General features: G+C 41.5%; 1 protein-coding gene across 1 annotated transcript in view; it reads left to right on the plus strand.

Moving 5' to 3' along the window:
* LOC129015142 (neuroblastoma breakpoint family member 11-like) overlaps window positions 1-21504 on the plus strand; it is a 2260169-nt gene that overhangs the window by 243261 nt on the left and 1995404 nt on the right. Inside the window, 13 exon segments of the mRNA XM_063663940.1 lie at window positions 378-450; window positions 914-1119; window positions 2400-2451; window positions 4415-4498; window positions 6341-6504; window positions 7546-7597; window positions 8223-8395; window positions 9115-9166; window positions 9772-9944; window positions 10652-10700; window positions 11321-11493; window positions 12208-12259; window positions 12860-13036. Coding sequence (XP_063520010.1) covers window positions 378-450; window positions 914-1119; window positions 2400-2451; window positions 4415-4498; window positions 6341-6504; window positions 7546-7597; window positions 8223-8395; window positions 9115-9166; window positions 9772-9944; window positions 10652-10700; window positions 11321-11493; window positions 12208-12259; window positions 12860-13036 — 1480 coding nt within the window.

Here is a 21504-nt window from a genome sequence, read left to right on the forward strand (position 1 = left end):
CCTAAGAGAAAGAATTAGGTTCTAAATGTGAAGTGTGACAGGACAGCAAGCCTGTGCCTGGGAATCAGATCTGTGGCAGGATGGGGGAAGACAGCTGCCAAAGTCCAGAGACAGGCTGCACAAGCCTCCAGTGTTATGGGAAGCATAAGGTCTTTTCAATATTTGGCCACATCTTGATGGTGGCCCTCCAGATCAGAAATGCATTGCCTGATGAATCAGGAAACCATGCCAGGGCATTTTGTTAAAGATAAAACATGAGAGTTTTCAGTTGAATGGTGACCCATGCCTCGATGTTCATGTCTCTGTGCACATTGGGCTGACTGTGCTTGCAGAGTGTGAAGTGGGAAATATCTGAATGAACACTTCTGTATTTACAGAAAATGATGAAGATGAGGATGCAGATGTTCAAGTTGAGGAGGCTGAGAAAGTAGTGGAATCATCTGCCCCCAGGTAACACTGAATACTCAGGAGCAAGTAATAGGTGGTAACATATGAAAATGTGTAGGAGGCACACCCTCTCTGGCATCTACGATGGGCCAAAAACCCGCATTCCCTTGGCCACAGTATGTGAAATTCAACCCAGCTTAGACACAGGGTGTGGCAGCTGTCATGTTTCTCTATGTGTGCCGAGTGTCATGTCTGTACCATACAGGGATAGCTGAGTCTTCATCCTCCTCAGCTCCTATGTGTCCAGTGCAATGAACACCAGCTGCTCTCTTCCTCTCTGATTCCCATGGCAGCCATGCTCTGTTGCAGAGAGAAGAGGATTGCATGTTCCCTCTTAAAGGGAACCTCCATTTTGCTTTTTGGGACCACTCTCTTAATGCCACCTGTCAAAACCAGCTAGGACTCCTTGGGGTCCAATCCCTCTGTGTTTAATCTTCCATCATCTCTGTCCCACCTGGCTCATCAGCGAGGTTCAGAAGGCTGAAGAAAGCGAAGTCCCTGAGGACTCACTGGAGGAATATGCCGTCACATGTTCAAATAGCCACAGCCCTTGTGACTCCAACCAGCCACACAGGAAAACCAAAATCACATTTGAGGAAGACAAAGTCGACTCAACTCTCATTGACTCATCTTCTCATGTTGAATGGGAGGATGCTGTACACATTATCCCAGGTAGCCTCTATTTTCCTTGTGTCTCATGCCTCTCTCTAGGCTGAGGAAGATAAACTCTGAAGACAGGCTCTATACACACAAATTGGTTTGAATAAAAAACTATGATGGGTTTCTAAACAGATATCAAGGAGTTTTTTTGTCCTCATCTCATGTCATACCTTTGTCTGCCAGTCCCCAATATCAAGTTACTGGACCCCAATGCAAGTGTGACAATCTCATAGTCACCTGAGTGCAGGAGGTGCACAGGAAGTATCTGTCAGGCCTCCTAGCTTCGATTCAGTATCTCTTGTCATCTGTGATTAAGTCATCTGTCCCTGAACAGTGTCCATGGAGTTTCTATGCCTTTTTTAGGAAGCTGGCAGCCTTGCCTTTGTATTTGGAAATACTGTTCCCCAGGCTTCACTGCTCTCAGCTTTAATCTGGATCTCCTTAAGTCAGCTTGCTTAGCTGCACAGTCACCCTGAAATCAGGACGGAAACTTTTCTTCTTTACTTTGCTGATGTATTTCCATAAAGCAAGGCTGGACCCTGGTTCTCCACCCTGTCAATGCAATGGCTGATCCAATGTTTCTTTGTAGCATCGTAGATTTTTTTTTTTTTTTTTTTTTGCAATGGAGTCTTGCTCTGTCACCCAGGCTGGAGTGCAGTGGCACCATCTTGGCTTGGTGCAACCTCTGCCTCCCAGATTCAAGTGATTCTCCTGCCTCAGCCTCCTGAGTTGCTGGGACCACAGGTGCAAAACATCACATCTAGCTAATTTTTGTATTTTTAGTAGAGACAGGGTTTCCCCATATTGGCCAGGCTAGTCCTGAACTCATGACCCCAAATGATTCACCTGTGTTGGCCTCCCAAATCACAGATTCTTTTTAAAGCAAGAGTTGTTCAAATTTATCTATCAGTCGCGTTTCATGTATAGATGCCTCTAAACAATTAATGTCCATGTTACCTGGTGATATAAGTCTGTATTGCAGCAACACTCTTAGAAAATTGTTTGACCAATTTTTGGCGATTTTTGGGGGAAAAATTTTGTCTAACTTTGACTCAGGCAGGGAATATGGCATTATGGTCTACATGTAGTGGGGATTTTGGTCTGTGGGTCTGGAAAGCAGGATCATCTACTTCTCACCAGACTTAATCTAGTGCACCCTAGAATATTCCTGTCAGAATCCATATTCATGCACTGAGAATAGTTATGTCCTTGTGCTATGACTGGACAGTGATTTGGTCATATGTGAAGTATGAATTGCTTAATGTGACCTGCTTCTCTGAATTTATTTACAGAAAATGAAAGTGATGGTGAGGAAGAGGAAGACAAAGGGCCAGTGTCTCCCAGGTAATGTTGTGGAATTGTTGGCTGTTAATTCAGTAGTGATATCTGGAGATTGTAGATTTAGGGAAAATGAGGAAGCGGTGAATAGAACTATTTCTTCCATTCACCCAGCTACAAATTGTCCTGATTTACAATGTTGTACGTTATTTGTGGCCCTTGTATTGGTTTTAATTTCGTAGTCCTCTCAAGATAGGAACTTGCAATCAGATGAGCCAGGTGAACTAGCCAAACAGGGTTTTCTTGTTGATCTTTTCAAAAAACCAGCTCCTGGATTCATTGATTTTTTGAAGGATTTTTTGTCTCCTTTGTTCTGCTCTGATCTTAGTTATTTCTTGTTGTCTGCTAGCTTTTGAATTTGTTTGCCTTGCTTCTCTAGTTCTTTTAATTGTGATGTTAGGGTGTCGATTTTAGACCTTTTCTGCTTTCTCTTGTGGGCATTTAGTGCTATAATTTTCCCTCTACACACTGCTTTAAATGTGTCCCAGAGATTCTGGTACGTTGTGTCTTTGTTCTCATTGGTTTCAAAGAACATCTTTATTTCTGCCTTAATTTTGTTATTTACCCAGTAGTCATTCAGGAGCAGATTGTTCAGTTTCCATGTAGTTGTGAGCTTTTGAGTGAGTTTCTTAATCCCGAGTTCTAATTTGATTGCACTGTGGTCTGACAGTTTGTTGTGATTTCTATTCTTTTACATTTGCTGAGGAGTGCTTTACCTCCAACTATGTGGTCAATTTTGGAATAAGTGTGATGTGCTGCTGAGAAGAATGTATATTCTGTTGATTTGGGGTGGAGAGTTCTGTAGATGTCTTTTAGGTCCGCTTGGTGTAGAGCTGAGTTCCAGTCCTGGATATCCTTGTTAAGCTTCTGTCTCATTGATCTGTCTAATATTGACAGTGGGTTGTTAAAGTCTCCCATTATGATTGTGTGGGAGTCTAAATCTCTTTGTAGGTATCTCAGGACTGCTTTATGAATCTGGGTGCTCCTGTATTGGGTGCATATATATTTAGGACATTTAACTCTTCTTGTTGAATTGATCCCTTTACCATCATGTAATGGCCCTCTTTGTCTCTTTTGATCTTTGTTGGTTTAAAGTCTGTTTTATCAGAGACTAGGATTGCAACCCCTGCATTTTTTTGCTTTCCATTTGCTTGGTAGATCTTCCTCCATCCCTTTATTTTGAGCCTATGTGTGTCTCTGCACGTGAGATGGGTTTCCTGAATACAGCACGCTGATGGGTCTTGAGTCTTTATCCAATTTGCCATTCTGTGTTTTTTCATTGGGGCATTTAGCCCCTTTACATTTAAGGTTAATATTGTTATGTGTGAATTTGATCCTGTCGCTATGATGTTAGCTGGTTATTTCACCCATTAGTTGATGCAGTTTCTTCCTAGCATCATTGGTCTTTACAGTTTGGCATGTTTTTGCAGTGGCTGGTACTGGTTGTTCCTTTCCATGTTTAGTGCTTCCTTTAGGAGCGCTTGTAAGGCAGGCCTGGTGATGACAAAATCTCTCAGCATTTGCTTGTCTGTAAAGGATTTATTTCTCCTTCACTTATGAAGCTTAGTTTGGCTGGATATGGAATTCTGGGTTGAAATTTGTTTTCTTTAAGAATGTTGAAGATGCTGGAGAGGATGTGGAGAAATAGAGACACTTTTACACTGTTGGTGGGACTGTAAACTAGTTCAACCATTGTGGAAGGCAGTTTGGCAATTCCACAGGGATCTACAACTAGAAATACCATTTGACCCAGCAATCCCATTACTGGGTATATACCCAAAGGATTATAAATCATGCTGCTATAAAGACACATGCACACATATGTTTATTGCGGCACTATTCACAATAGCAAAGACTTGGAACCAAGCCAAATGTCCAACAATGATAGACTGCATTAAGAAAATGTGGCACATATACACCATGGAATACTATACAGCTATAAAAAATGATGAGTTCATGTCCTTTGTAGGGACATGGATGAAGCTGGAAACCGTCATTCTCAGCAAACTATTGCAAGGACCAAAAACCAAATACTGCATGTTCTCACTCATAGGTGGGAATTGAACAATGAGAACACATGGACACAGGAAGGGGAACATCACACCCCGGGGCCTGTTGTAGGGTGGGGGGAGGGGGGAGGGGTAGCATTAGGAGATATACCTAATGTTAAATGATGATTTAATGGGTGAAGCACACCAGTGTTCCACATGTATACATATGTAACTAACCTGCATGTTGTGCATATGTTCCCTAAGACTTAAAGTATTAAAAAATATATATATGTATGTATATATACAAAAAATAATAAAGGAAAACTATACATGTGAAAAAAAAAAGAATGTTGAATATTGCTGCCACTCTCTTCTGGCTTGTAGGGTTTCTGCCGAGATATCTGCTGCTAGTCTGATGGGCTTCCCTTTGTGAGTAATCCGACCTTTCTCTCTGGCTGCCCTTAGCATTTTTTCCTTCATTTCAACCTTGATGAATCTGACAATTATGTGTCTTGGAGTTGCTCTTCTCAAGGAGTATCTTTGTGGTGTTCTCTCTGTTTCCTGAATTTGAATGTTGGCCTGCCTTGCTAGGTTGGGGAAGTTCTCCTGGATAATATCTTGAAGAATGTTTCCCAGCTTGGTTCCATTCTCCCCGTCACTTTCAGGTACACCAATCAAATGTAGATTTGGTCTTTTCACATAGTCCCATATTTATTGGAGGCTTGTTCATTTCTTTTTACTCTTTTTCTCTAAACTTCTCTTCTCGCTTCATTTCATTAATTTGATCTTGAATCACTGATATCATTTCTTCCACTTGATCGAATTGGCTGCTGAAGCTTGTGCATGCATCACGTAGTTCTCATGCCATGGTTTTCGCTCCATCAAGTCATTTAAGGTCTTCTCTACACTGTTCATTCTGGTTAGCCATTCATCTAATCTTTAAGGTTTTTAGCTTCCTTGTGATGGGTTCACACATCCTCCTTTAGCTCAGAGAAGTTTGTTATTTCCGACTTTCTGAAGCCTACTTCTGTCAGCTCATCAAAGTCATTCTCCATCCTGCTTTGTTCCATTGCTGGCGAGGAGCTGTGATCCTTTGGAGGAGAAGGGGTGCTCTGGTTTTTGGAATTTTCAGCTTTTGTGCTCTGGTTTCTCCCCATCTTTGTGGTTTTATCTACCTTTGGTCTTTGATGATGGTGACCTACAGATGGGGTTTTGGGGTGGGTGTCCTTTTTGTTGATGTTGATTCTATTCCTTTCTGTTTGTTAGTTTTCTTTCTAACAGTCCCGTCCCTCAGCTGCAGGTCTGTTGGAGTTTGCTGGAAGTCCACTCCAGACCCTCAAACAGGGATTTCTTGGTGTCGCCTATTCTCTCCCATGTGTTTAAATCCAGGGAGAGATGTATATATGCTTTCTTCCCATTTGTTGGTAGTATGTTTGCTTGTATTTGTGCAAGAAAAGAAATTGAAAAAGTAAACATATTATATCAAAATATTGGGAAAATGGGGCCCTTAATACAAAAGATGTGTGTCTGCACTGTGTCAAGAGCTCTGTTCACTTGAATGCTGCATGTAAAATTCCACCCAATTTATGCAAAGTAGTTGAAGCCCTGTGTTAGTTCTTTGTGCTGCAAGTCATGATGGTAGTTTACAGGGAGAGTCTGGGTGCCCTGAGTTGGCTCATCTGTGGCGAATGTACTGAGCACATGCTGCCCATTTTTGCTCTGTCCCCAGAGCAGTCACCATCCACCCTGCATTTAGAAGGATAGTTTTATTTCTCTTGAAGGAAAAATGCCTTTGGTTTCTGTGACCACTCCATTCTGTCTCCCATCAGATCATCTGGGAGGTTTTGTTGTCTCATCTCTGTTGGTTAAATCTTCTATCATCTCTGTCCTGCCTGGCTCATCAGGAATCTGCAGGAGTCTGAAGAGGAGGAAGCCCCCCAGGAGTCCTGGGATGAAGGTTATTCGACTCTCTCAATTCCTCCTGAGATGTTGGCCTCGTACCAGTCTTACAGGAGCACTTTTCACTCATTAGAGGAACAGCAAGTCAGCTTGGCTCTTGACATAGGCAGTGAGTACTCCATTGTGAAGGTGATAAAGCTCCAGTTCATGTCCCAGGTAGACCCCATAGTCTTTGGGCCTTGTGCCCCTTGTTGGGCTGAGAGTTGCCATCACTGTGGGCTGAACCTATATATCAATGTAGATTTCAATCACTCTGGAGTCGAGTCTGAAGCACAGGCATGGGGTAGATCAGTGAGCTTTGCTCTCTTCCTAGTCTCAGGCCATGCCTGTGGCACCCTGGACTGACTGTCAGGACACTGGACTCAAGGCAGGTGTGGCAAACTCACACCAAACTATGCAGCACATGCCTAGGAGTTGTCTGTCAGATCCGCTCATCTGAATTAAATGTCTTTTGCCAGCTACAAAGTTCCTTATGAGTTTTGTTCCCAAAGCATATCTGTGTGGTTATTTACCTGCCCAAGGCCAGTGTCACCCTTGTCTACCTGTCAGTGGAAGATGTGACCCAGGTTTCACGGAATTTATCCCCATTTTCTGTGTCTTCTAAGTTCGCTTGTTTTAGCTCATCTGTCCATCATGTTGCTGGTATGTTTTCTAGAAAAATGGCTGAATTTCACCCACAAAAGCCATAATAGCTGATGCTTCTGTGTAGAACCAAGTTTCATTTTGATTCAAGAGCTGGTACATTGCACCCCTTCATCAAATCTCAGTGTCCACAATCTCATAAACTATCAAATTCTTGGTATTTGATGAGAGAAAGCTTAATATTGAAGTATCTCTCCTACGAGGTGTTAGAACTATTTGCCTACAATTTATTGGGGAAAAAATTGCTCATTTGTGTACACAAACCTAGGACAGAGCACATAGGGAAGATAACATTCCAAAACAGGGGAATTTTGCCCAAGGCTCATAAAAGGACTCAAGCCAGTTCTCTCAAGACTTGACCTCAGGCCTACTGGAATATTTCTCTCAAAGTCTCCTGTTCTCACACTGACAAGACTGATGTCCCTGTGTTAGGATTAGACAGAGGAATGTTTCTGTGTGCAAGGAAGAACTGCTTAATGTAAGAGGCCCCATCTGAATTTATTTGCAGGACATCAGTGGGATCAAGTGGAAAAGGAGGACCAAGAGGCAACAGGTCCCAGGTGAGTCTGAGAAATTGTGGACAGTTAATTTGATGTTGACACCTGGAGACGCCAAGTCCAGGGAAAAGAGTGCATGCTGAAAATAATGATTTCATCTTGTCAGACAAGTCTGAATTATGCCTACTAACGTTGCTTTTGGTTCTCATTACAGTAAATGTTTAAGTTTCCATTTCTTCCTACCCTTATCATTTACTAACCTAGTGAAGGTTGACCATACCTCCAAAGCTGTATTCTCATGGTGACTGCAGGGAAACCTGAGCACATTTTATGCAAAATTATTGAGGCCACACTTTTCATGATCACTGTTCACTGTGTGTCCTGAGGGCACAAATAAAGAGTGTCCTTTGACTCCCTCATCAGTGTGTCACCTGGCCAATTCACTGAGCTCACTCTCTCTCTCTCTCTGTTTGTGTGTGTGTGTGTGTATGTGTGTGTGTCTTTCTGTTTCATCCTTTTCTACCTGGCCCTGGTCTATCCCAACATAAAGGCAATAGTTTGTTACCTCATTAATGGATCTGTCCTTTTTCTTTTCAAACACTTCCTTATGTTACCCATGAAATCTAGCTGGGGCTGTATGGTTTCTGTTTCCCCCTGGCTTATTCTTTACTTTTTCCCACTTTTCCAGGCTCAGCAGGGAGCTGCTGGATGAGAAAGAGCCTGAAGTCTTGCAGGACTCACTGGATAGATGTTATTCGACTCCTTCAGGTTATCTTGAACTGATTGACTTGTGCCAGCCCTACAGAAGTGCCTTTTACGTATTGGAGCAACAGCATGTTTGCTTGGCTCTTGACGTGGATGGTGAGTAACTTTCTATGAAGGTGATAAGGATCCACTGAGTCTTCTGGATAGGGTCATATTCCTACTGCAAGTGGCCCTTACTGAGCTGAGAGATGTCGTTGCCACAGGGAGGACCTATAGGCACATGTAGGTTGAATGAAACTCTAGTTCCACTTGGAAGCCCAGACAAGGGATGGGTCAGTGAGCAAGGCTCTCTTCATAGTCTCAGGCCATGTCTGTGGCACCCTAATCCTACTCTCAAGATGTTGGATCCGGGCAGATGTGACAAATTCACACAACTCTGATTTTGTCTCAATTTTGTAGATTTTCTAGATTTCATCCTTCACTCTAATTTCAGCATCTAAAATCCTTGCTACCATGAACAATCTGAGTATTTGATGAGACAGGGCTGAATATTGCAGTTTTTCTCCTAGAAACCATTTGGGGGCATTTGCTTTAAATTGATTGGGAAAATATGGCATAACCATTTGCACAAACTTGGGACAAATGATATTAGGATAACGATCTACCAGAATAGGGAATTTTATCCACAGTTTCTGGGACAAAAACCAAGGAATCTCTATCATGATCAGCCTTCGGGCCTCCTGAAGAATATCTCTCACAGTGTCCTATTCTCATGCTGAGGAGCCTGAGGTCCCTGTGTGAGGATTAGACAGTGGATTGTTATGTGTGTAGGAGAACCAGCTTAATATGTCTGTCCATGTCTGAACTTATTGCAGAAATTGAAAAGTACCAAGAAGTGGAAGAAGACCAAGACCCATCATGCCCCAGGTAACTTTGAGCAATTATGGATGCTTAATTCTGTGTTGACACCTGGAGATGCCAGGTCCAGGGAAAACAAGAGTGTGTTCAATTTCATGTTTTCAACGAAGGTTGAATTACTCCTACTGACATTGCTGTTGGTTTTCATTGCAGTAGATGTTTAGGTTTCCATTTCTTCCTCCCCTTATCATTTACTAACTTACTATAGGTTGACCATACCTCAAAATCTGTATGGCAACTGCCTGGAATCTTGAGCAAGTTTATGGAAAATTATTGAGCCCACTCTTTTCATGATCACTGTTCACTGTGTGTCCCGAGGGCACTAACTCAGAGTGTCCTTTGACCCCTTCATCAGTGTGTTACCCGGCCAATTCGCTGAGCTCACTTTCTCCTCTCTCTCTCTCTCTCTCTCTCCCTCTCCCTGTCTTTCTCTTTCATCCTTTTCTACCTGGCCCTGGTTTATCCCAGCATAAAGGCAATAATTTGTTACCTCATTAATGGATCTGTCATTTTTCTTTTTTAAACACTTCCTTATGTTGCCCATGAAATCCAGCTGGGGCTGTGTGGTTTCTGATTCCCCCTGGCTTATTCTTTACTTTTTCCTACATTTCCAGGTTCAGCAGGGAGCTGCTGGATGAGAAAGAGCCTGAAGTCTTGCAGGACTCACTGGATAGATGTTATTCGACTCCTTCAGGTTATCTTGAACTGCCTGACTTATGCCAGCCCTACAGAAGTGCCGTTTACTCATTGAAGGAACAGTACGTTGGCTTGGATCTTGACATGGACAGTGAGTACCTTACTATGATAAGCCTCCACCTGGTCTTCCAGATAGGGGTGATATTCCTGTTCCAAGTGGCCCTTACTGACCTGAGAGATGTCATTGCTGCAGGCAGTACCTATGGGCACATATAGGTTGTAATGAAACTGTAGTCTCAATTGGAAGCCCAGACATGAAATGGGTCAGTGAGCATGGCTCTATTCCTAGTCTCCAGCCATGCTTGTGGCAACCTGAACCCACTCTCAGCACATTGGACCCAGGCAGATGTAAAAAATTCACAGAACTATGATTTGGACTTAAGGGTTTGTAGATTTCCTCCTTCATTCTAATTTCAGTGTCTAAAATTCTTGCATCCATGAATGAGCTGGGAATTTGATGAGACAGGGCTGAATACTGCAGTTTTCCTCCTAGAAATCATCTGGGGCATTTTCTTTGAATTGATGGGAATAATAAGGCATAACTGTTTGCATAAACTTGGGATAAATGATTTTGGGATAACAATCTACCAGAATAGGGATATTTCACCCTCGGTTCTGAGATGCAAACCAAAGAATCTCTATCATGACCGGCTTTCAGGCCTCCTGAAGTATGTCTCTCACATTGTCCTGTTCTCATGCTGAGGAACCTGAGATCCCTGTGTGGGCATTAGACAGTGGACTGTTATGGGTGTAGGTGAATTGGCTTATTTTGTCTGTCCCTGTCTGAATTTATTGCAGGAATTAAAAACGACCAAGAAGAGGAAGACCAAGACCCACCATGCCCCAGGTAACTGAGCAATTGTGAACAGCTACTTCTGTGTTGACACCTGGAGACTCCTGGTTCAGGGAAAACAGAGTGGGCTGACATTCGATTACATCGTTTCAACCAAGCCTGAATTATTCCTACTAACATTGCTGTTGGTTTTCATTGCAGTAGATATTTAGGTTTCCATTTCTTCCTCCCCTTATCATTTACTAACCTACTGTAGGTGGACCAGATTTCAAAAGCTGTATTCTCATGGCAACTGCATGGAAACTTGAGCACATTTTATGGAAAATTATTGAGCACAGTCTTTTCCTGATCACTGTATGCTGTGTGTCCTGAGAGCACTAACTCAGAGTGTCCTGTTACTCCCTCATCAGTGTGTCACCTGGACAATTCACTGAGTTCCTTCTCTCTCTCTCTCTGTGTATGTGTGTGTGTGTCTGTCTGTCTGTCTTTCTCTTTCATTCTTTTCCATTTGGCCCTGTTCTGTCCCAATATGAAGGCAATAATTTGTTACCTCATTAATGGATCTATCCTTTTTCTTTTTTAACCACTTCCTTATGCTACCCATGAAACCTAGTTGGGGCTCTGTTGTATCTGACTTCCCCTGGCTTATTCTTTACTTTTTCCTCCTTTTCCAGGATCAGCAGGGAGCTGCTGGAGGTAGTAGAGCCTGAAGTCTTGCAGGACTCACTGGATAGATGTTATTCGACTCCTTCAGGCTATCTTGAACTGACTGATTCATGCCAGCCCTATGGAAGTTCCTTTTACTCATTGGAGGAACAACATGTTGGCTTTTCTCTTGACATGGACGGTAAGTACCTTTCTATGAAGGTGATAAGGATCCACTGAGTCTTCTGTATAGAGATCATATTCCTGCTCCAAGTGACCATTACTGAGCTGAGAGATGTCACTGCTGCAGTGAGGACCTATAGGCACATGTAGGTTGAATGAAACTCTAGTTCCACATGGAAGCCCAGACATGGGATGGGTGAGTGAGCATGGCTCTCTTCCTAGTCTCAGGCCATGCTTGTGGCACTCTGATTCTACTCTCATGACATTGGACCTGGGCAGATGTGACAAATTCGGAGAACTATGATTTTGACTCAAGGGTTTGTAGATTTCCTTTTTCACTCTAATTTCAGTGTCTAAAATCCTCACAACCATGAACAGTCTGAGTATTTGATGAGACAGGGCTAAATATTGCAGTTTTTCTCCTAGAAATCATTCGAGGGTATTTGCTTTAAATTGATTGGAAAAATATGGCATAACTGTTTGCACAAACTTAGGACAAATGATATTGGGATAACGATCTACCACAATAGGGACATTTTACCCACAGTTTCTGGGACAAAAACCAAGGAATTTCTATCATGAGCAGCCTTCAGGCCTCCTGAAATATATCTCTCACAGTCTCCTATTCTTATGCTGAGGAGCGTGAGGTCCCTGTGTGAGGATTAGACAGTGGATTGCTATGTGTGTAGGGGAATCAGCTTAATGTGTCTGTCCATGTCTGAATTTATTGCAGAAATTGAAAAGTACCAAGAAGAGGAAGAAGATCAAAACCCACCATGCCCCAGGTAACTTTCAGCAATTGTGGATGCTTAATTCTGTGTTAATACCTGTAGGCGACAGATCCAGGGAAACCAGAGTGTTTGATTTTATGTTTTCAATGAAGGCTGAATTACTCCTACTGTCATTGCTGTTGGTTTTCATTGCAGTAGACGTTTAGGTTTCCATTTCTTCCTCCCCTTATCATTTACTAACGTACCATAGGTTGACCATACCTCAAAATCTGTACTTTCATGGTGACTGCATCGAATTTTGAGCATATTTTATGGAAAACCATTGCGCTCACTCTTTTCATGATCACTGTTTGCTGTGTGTCATGAGGGTACTAATTCAGAGTGTCCTTTTACTCCCTTATCAGTGTGTCACCTGGCCAATTCACTAGCTCATTTTCTCTCTCTCTCTGTCTCTGTCTCTCTCTCTCTCTCTTTCATTGTTTTCTACCTGGCCCTGGTCTATCCCAACATAAAGGCAATAACTTTTTTACCTCATTAATTGATCTATCCTTTTTCTTTTTTAATCACTTCCTTATGTTACTCCTGAAATCTAGTTGGGGCTCTGTGGTGTCTGATTTTCCCTGGCTGCTTCTTTAGTTTTGTCTCCTTTTCCAGGCTCAACGGCATGCTGATGGAAGTGGAAGAGCCTGAAGTCTTGCAGGACTGACTGGATAGATGTTATTCGACTCCTCCAAGGTACTTCGAACTACCTGACTCATTCCAGCACTACAGAAATGTGTTTTACTCATTTGAGGAACAGCACATCAGCTTGGCCCTTGACATGGACAATAGGTTTTTTACTTTGACGGTGATAAGGTTCCACCTGGTCTTCCAGATGGGAGTCAAACTTCCACACTAAGCAGCCCTTACTAAGCTGAGAGATGTCATTCCTGCAGGCAGGACCTATAGGCACATGTAGGTTTAAATGAAACTGTAGTTCCATTTGGAAGCCCAGGCATAGGATGGGTCAGTGGGCATGGCTCTATTCCTATTCTCAGACCATGCCAGTGGCAACTTGTGCTCAGTCTGAAGACATTGGACCCAAGTTAGGTGTGACACGTTCACATAACTATGCAGCACATGCCGGGAGTGATCTGTCAGACATTCTAATTTGAACCACGTATCTCTGGGTAGCTACAAAATTCCTCAGGGATTTCATTTTGCAAGCATGTCTCTGAGCTTCTATACCTGCTCAAGGTCAGTGTCATCTTTGTGTTTAGCTCATCTGAAGGTGTTACCCTGGTTTCAATGAACCTAACCTCATTCTTTATATCTTCAGTGTTGACTTGTTTTAGCTGATCCATCTGTAACACAGGAGGGATCCTTGGCTGAGGATTGTATTTCAGAACCACTGACTGCTCTTGACAATTGTTAACCCACTAGGCTCCTTTGGTTAGAGAAGCCACAGTCCTTCAGCCTCCAATTGGTATCAATACTTAGGAAGACCACAGCTAGATGGACAAACAGCATTGAGAGGCCTTAGCCCTGCTCCTCTCAATTCCATCCTGTAGAGAACAGGAGTCAGGAGCTGCTGGCAGGAGACAGCATGTCACCCGGGACTCTGCCAGTGCAGAATATGAACAATGCCATGTTCTTGCAGAAAATGCTTAGCCTGAGTTTCACAGGAGGTAATCACCAGACAACTGCAGAATGTAGAACACTGAGCAGGACAACTGACCTGTCTCCTTCACATAGTCCATGTCACCACGAATCACACAACAAAAAGGAGAAGAGATATTTTGGGTTCAAAAAAAGTAAAAAGATAATGTAGCTACATTTCTTTAGTTATTTTGAACCCCAAATATTTCCTCATCTTTTTGTTGTTGTCATTGATGGTGGTGACATGGACTTGTTTGTAGAGGACAGGTCAGCTGTCTGGCTCAATGATCTACATTCTGAAGTTGTCTGAAAATGTCTTCATGATTAAATTCAGCCTAAACGTTTTGCCAGGAACACTGCAGAGTCAATGCTGTGAGTTTCCAACCTCAGCCCATCTGCGGGAAGAGAAGGTCTAGTTTGTCCATCACCATTATGATATCAGGACTGGTTACTTGGTTAAGGAGGGGTCTAGGAGATCTGTCCCTTTTAGAGACACCTTACTTATAATGAAGTATTAGGGAAAGTGGTTTTCAAAAGTATAAATGTCCTGTATTCTAATGATCATCCTCTAAACATTTTATCATTTATTAATCATCCCTCCCTTGTCTATTATTATATTCATATCTCTACACTGGAAATTTTCTGTCTCAATTTTTACTGTGCTTTTGTTTTTGCTAGTGTCTGTTGTTGCAAAAAAAAAAAAAAAATTCTCTGCCTGAGTTTTAGTTTTTGTCCAAAGTTAATTTTAATCTATACAATTAAAAACTTTTGCCTATCACTCTGGACTGTTGGATTGTTTTTTACATTCAGTGTTATAATCTTTGATTATGCTGATGATTGGTTTTGGTGGGTACTGATGCGAATTAATAAAAACATTTCATTTCCCTGTTTATTTTCTAATCTCTTCCACATTGTAGGCTATGTTTACCATATGTAGCAGAATGTATTTACTACATTTCTTGGTTCTAGTCATTTGTATTCTTCGTGAGTGTGTGTGTGTATGTGTGTGTGTGTGTGTGTGTGTCTTGTGTGCATTTGGCATTTAGGAAGGGTTGTATAGCTCATGCACTAAAAATGTTTTTGATAGTTTTCCTCCCTTTGAACTAGACACACTTCTAATATTTGGTTTATAGTTTTAAATTATAACTTTTAGCCTCAAATATTTCCATACGACAGTCAATTACATGATGTGTTTTCTTTTTCCTACCTTCTTTACCTGCCACTTCTCATTTTTGAACCTAAACATATTTGAACCACTTCTCATATTTGAACCTAAACATATACCAGTGACATTCTGTGATTATCATCTTGCCCCCACCTTGGTTTTTGGTTTAGATCCACAGTGAAATATATTAATTCTCATGAGCTATTCAAAAGTGAATGTCACGGTCATCACTTGCTGAGTGGTACTCATCCTTAACAGAGTCCTCATGAGGGAATCAGGTCTCGCTGAGTTTAGCACATTTAATAATCTTTTCTCACGGTCTTGATACATGGATTGCATTACTGGATATAAGGTGCTTGCCCAAAATGATTTTTCTTGAGTTTTTAGGAGATATTGTCTTCCTTGGGGGACATACATGGTGTTTGTTCTCATTGTGGGATTCTATTTTGTTCTACCAGGACCTCTAATTTCTGCCAGTTACTTCATTCATTTGTTCTCTTCACCACGAGTCTCCAGAGGATACTTCCATGGTCCACGCCTCCCCATCTCCCAGCAGTTCTGCATTTCCAAGATTGGCACCTCTGGTCCTCTGCATGGTGAAGCCCTTCCTTTCAATTCCCCAGTAGCCAGTGCTCTAATCCACCAGGTCTCAGGGATGATCTATGTTTCTCCACACTCACTTTCTGAGGATAGTTTTACCTGGGTTCTATCATAAACAGGCCCTCCCTGCTGTCCTGGCCTCTATTTGCATAGTGTTTCCTGCTCCCTCTGCCGTCGTGTGGCTCCCAGACCCGGCTAAAGAAAATCATCTGAGGGCCACATTGTTCCCTAGCCCTAGTGTTTAGGGGCAGGATTATGGGTGAGATTTTTGAGTCTCTAAGTTAACCCCTAGGGCTTTGAAGTGTATGTTGAGAAATTCAGCTGTTATTATCCTAGGTGGACTTACTCTCTCTCTCCTATTCTCCTACTTCAAATGCAGAACTTCAATCGTGTACAAAAGAAGACTGAATCATATAATAGAACACACCCTTACTCATTGGCTGGCTTCACCAATCATCTCATGGCTGAATTTTTAAAAATACAATCTTACCCACATACCTATGAAATGTATATGTGTGTGTATATATATACATGAATTTGCTTCTGAGATTATGGAGGCTGAAATTCCCAAGATGGAAGGAAAGCTGGATACCCAGGAAAGCTTTTGTTTCCCATTAGGCCTCTTAATTCTCTCCTGGCCTTTGATTGATTGCATGAGGCCCACCCCCATTAAGGAGGGCAATCACTTAGTCTGCCCATCCCAGTGTTAATCGTATCCGAAACACTCTCTGGAATACTAGAATCATGTTTGGCCAAATGTCCTGGCACCCTGGTGCTCGGTCACAGTGACATGTACAAGTAACTATCACACATGCCCTGTGTCATATTGGTGATTTCCACTGTTTTTCTCCCAATCTGCAGCTTATATTTGTTCTCCTAATACTGTCTTGAGCAAAAACTTTTAATTTTTATAAAGTTGAATTTATCAATGTTTTCTTTAATGGTTTGTGTTTATTGATAACAAAGAACACTTTGCCTAACTCTGTGTCATGAAGATTTTGTCTTATATTTTCTGCTATACTTTTTTTAGTTTTCTAGTTTATATTTAGTTGCACAATCAATTTTGACTTAGTTTTTGAGTTAGTATTGAGGTTCAGGTGAATTTTTTTCCTTTGGGGATATGCATGTCCAGTTATTTCTACACAATTTGTTGACAAGAGAATGCCTTCTCCACTGAATCATATTTGGACCTTTGTCAATCCATTGGATGGTTGAGACTGGTGAGAGGACTGTCCTGGTGTTTGGACAGACAGACAGGGCATGAAGTAGGGTGGTTCTTATGGAAAAAATTAAGGAAGACACATTTTTCCATGAGGAATAGGAAATCCCCAAGCACAACTGGGGTACCCTCTACCAGCATGTTGTACCACACTGATCTCTGCTCTCTCTACCTGTCCTGCTGCAAAAGCTTGGGTGTGCATAGACACTGAGGTCGAGTGGTGTCTTTGGGCACTTTTGAGCATTGACACCAAAGTTCCAGCATCAAATCTTAGAATATCAAGCAGCTGGGTGGATCACCTGAGGTCAGGAGTTCACGACCAGCCTGACTAGCATGGTGAAACCCATCTCTACTAAATACAAAAAAATTAGCCAGGCATGGTGGTGCATGCCTGTAATCTGAGCTACTTGGGAGTCTGAGACAGGAGAATCGCTAGTGTATCTGGGAGGCGGAGGTTGCAGTGAGCTGAGATCACACCATTGCACTCCAGCCTGGGCAATGAGAGCAAAACTCCATTCCCCACCCAAAAAAATAAAAATAAAAATAAAAGAATATCAAGCAGCCAAAGAAGCAGGAAAACATGACATATAATGAAGAATCTAATAATCTAGTTGAAATTGACACACATGTTGGAAATAGAAGAAAAGGACATTAGAGCAGTTAGTATAATTGTATTTTAATTAAATGGGGAGGTTGAAGATTTTTTAAATATCAAAATCTATAGATAAAAACTATGATTTACAGTCTGAAATGGAAGAAGGCAGTGGATTAAACAGTGCAGAAAAGAAGATTATTGAACTAGAAGGAATAGCAGTTGAAACTAACATAAATGAAACACACAGTAACAAATGACTTGAAAACATAAAAAGACCATCAGCATCAAAACTTTAAACCCCCTAGTATAGGGCTAAATGGAATCCCTGAAGGGCGTGTAGTGGAGAAGAGAGACAAAGATATTTAAAATATACTGGATGAAAGATTTAGAAGCTCCATGGAAACCATAAACTTCAAATATTACAGAAATATGATTATTCTAAGAACAAGAAACATGAAGAAAACTTCACCAAGGAACACCTTAATCAAATCCATCAAAACCAGTGATAAAAAGGAAATCCTAAAAGAAATAAGGGAAAGAACATGTTACATACAGAGCACTAAATATAAGGATGGCATAAGATTTCTCATACAAAGAAGTTTGCAATAAAGTACTTAAAAAGGGAAAAACTGTCACCTACAATTCTACACCTGGCCAAATTATCTTTTAAAAATAAACATGAGAAAAAGTATTTTTGAACAGAAAACAAAATGATCTCAATTTGCAGATGGTGTGATCCTATGCATAGAAAATCCCAAATAATACATACAAATGTAAACACACATAGATGCACACAGAGACCAGACACACACACACACACACACACACACACACTACTAGAGTTAATAAGTGAATTCAGCAAACTTCCAGCAAACAATCATTTGTGTTAGCAATGAACAATCTGAGAAGAAAATTGACACAATGATTTCATTTATAATAGCACCTGTAAGAATAATATGCCTGGGAATAAATTTGTTCAAGAAGGTGCAGTACTTGTACGCAGACAACTACAGAACATTGCTCGAGGAGATTCAGGAAGACCTAAATCAATGGACAGACATCTTGTGTCCATGGGTTGGAAGTTGTAACATGGTTAAGATAAAAATACAACTCAAAGCAATCCACAGATTCAATACAGTCCTATCAAAAAGTGGCCTTTTTTACAGGAATGCCCAAGAAGAACTTCATATTCCTAAAAAATAGTGTGTCCCCCCAAAACAAAAGCAATCTTGAAATGCAAGAAGGAACATTCTCTATTCCAAAGGTCTTTAACTGCTCTAAGCAGTACTTGGTAGTCTTCAATATATAGGCTTTCACATCTTTTTTTTTCTTCTTTTGTTTCTACACAGGATCTCACTCTTTCACTCAGGCTGGAGTACAGTGGCACTATCACAGCTCATTGCAGCATGGAATTCTCAGGCCTATGACATCCTAGGGCCTCATCCACTGATTCCGGGGACTACAGGCCAACACCACCACACCCGGATAATTTTTCTGACTTTCAGTAGAGATGAGGGCTCACTATGTTGTCTAGGCTAGTTTCAAGCTTCTGAGCTCAAGCAACTCTCCTGCCACAGCCTTCCAAAGTGCTGGGATTTGAAGCCAAGCCTGGCTGGCTTTCACATCTTTTCTATGTAGTTTATATTTCTTGATGCCATTGAGAGCCTGGCTGGCTTTCACATGTTTGCTATGTCGTTTATATTTCTTGATGTTATTGTAAATGTTTATTAAAGGAATCTTTTAAAAACTTTGTTTTGGCCGGGCACGGTGGTCCACGCCTGTAATCCTAGCACTTTGGGAGGCCAAGATGGTGGATCATGAGGTCAGAAGATGGAGACCATCCTGGCTAACATGGTGAAACCCCATCTCTACTAAAAATACAAAAAAAAATTAGCCGGGCGTGGTGGCGGTCACCTGTAGTCCCAGGTACTTGGGAGGCTGAAGCAGGAGAATGGCGTGAACCTGGGAGGTGGAGCTTGCAGTGAGCCGAGATGGTGCCACTGCACTCCAGCCTGGGAGACAGTGCGAGACTCCATCTCCAAAAAAAAAAAATTGTACTAAAATTATATATTTAAGGAATTACATAGATATTTATATATCTATACATACATATCCTTAAATTATATATATTTAAGGAATACAACCTGAGGACTACATATACATATACATATACATATACATATACATAATGAACTAATGCCTGCTAGGTGAGGGGCTGCCTTGTGAGCAAACCCAAGGTCCCTGGCTAATGAAGCCTTTGTCTAGAAGGATGGAGGGATCAGCAAGGTGGGCACACAGCAGGTTCTGTCTTTGGTGTGGGCATCTGCCCACTTGGGTCTCTGGCAATACTAACCAGGCTTCACGATGGGTGAGGTGAGCTAGGAATGGGAAAGTGGATGACCTCAGATCCAGAGACTGCAGTTGTCACCTGGGGACCTGGTGTGTGTGTGGAGGAGTCTCCCACTGACTTGGCCCTGGGTCAATGCCCAAACATGCACAAGGACAGGACTCTCGGCCTCAATGTTTTAGGAGCCCCCAGTCTTCTAAAGAGGGTTTGTGGTGAGGAAGAATGTTCAACAAAACAGAAGAGTTATGGGTACTCTAGCTTGGCAACAGAAAATACTTCCTTGTGCTACTAAATGGCAATATTTGACAATTATGGATGACACAATTGAGCAACAGCTTTCACTGTTTAACAAGCAGTGTCTCTGGAACACTAGGTTAGTGCTGTCAGATGTTGCCTGAAAAGTCAGTGGTTTGAGCCCATCCAGTCATATTAATGTTTCTAGCTGATGTGACCTTCCATCTGAAGAGTCTCTTCCTTGGACCAAATATCTCTTAAAGCTTCTCTTCTTCTTGTCTCTTGTCTATTTTCTAAGGTGTCTCCTTGTTGCTTGGGGCAAAAAAAAGTCCATTTTTAATCCACACCCAACAAACATCTACCCTCACTTATCCTGATTTTTAGGGTTTTGAGTTTGTTGTTTGTTTTCTCAGCTTCTCGTGTTTGGAATACTGGTAATTCCTAAAGTGGAGAATGACAGAACCTGAATCACACCTATGGTGAAGCCACAGGCTCTGGATGAAAAACCTCATCTGCCAGGGTTTGAAGTTAAACACATTAATCTCCTGTGCCTCCATTTCTATCTATCCAATGGGCTAAATCAGAACACTTAGGTTGTCCAGTGTTTAAATGAGCAGTGCAGGAAAAGCGTGGAGCCAATACCTGTCACGTAGTAATTGGTCAACACACATGAGCTCCTATCAGAGCCATGGCCTCCAGCATTTCCATCAGGTTTTGATCTTTGAAATGTCCTTCTTGGTATGAAAGGATCATTCCTCAAACATTCTGTAACTGATGGCCATGAAATTGCTCCAATGTGTATTATTACAAATACAACTGCAGGGACCAGACTGACACATGTATCTATTGTGCATTGCTTGTCTATTTCTCCGTAGACACCTGGAGATGGAATTGTCAGACCAAAGTATTTATACATTTCTGATTTTGCTAATTTCTGTCTAAATTACTGTGAAAGGAAAATATAACATGTCATACTTTTAACATTTTTTAAGAATTCTTTTTTTCTCCATCTTCTGGCCAAAACTGGGTCAGAAAAAATGTACTTGCCTACCATTTCCTCTGAACTTACTTTTGCCAACATTTCTGTAGTCATACAGTGAGATCACATTGTATGACATCAAACTCAAATCCTTAAATGAAAAGAGGGATTAACATGACTGTATAAAAATTTATCTTTAAAATACAATGAATGCAAATATATATGTGTATATAAATACATATATACACACATACATATATGGGAAAGGAATTTTTTTATTTGGATACTTTATCAAAGTTATATATACTTGAAAATTTGTTTACTAAAATAGCAGTCCCCTTGTGTACTCCCAGAGTTTCATCACATAGAAGCAATTATTTAGTTATTTATCTCCTTATGTCTAAATAGATATTACTTTTTGATTTTCAAGTTTAGGCACTACCTCTCCTTCACATACTTGCTCATCACCACCACCCCCAAACATGCCTCTCACCACCTTACCCTCCAACACGTTTGTGTCCT

Source organism: Pongo pygmaeus, chromosome 1 (genome assembly GCF_028885625.2).
Source record: "Pongo pygmaeus isolate AG05252 chromosome 1, NHGRI_mPonPyg2-v2.0_pri, whole genome shotgun sequence".
Taxonomy (NCBI): Eukaryota; Metazoa; Chordata; class Mammalia; order Primates; family Hominidae; genus Pongo; species Pongo pygmaeus.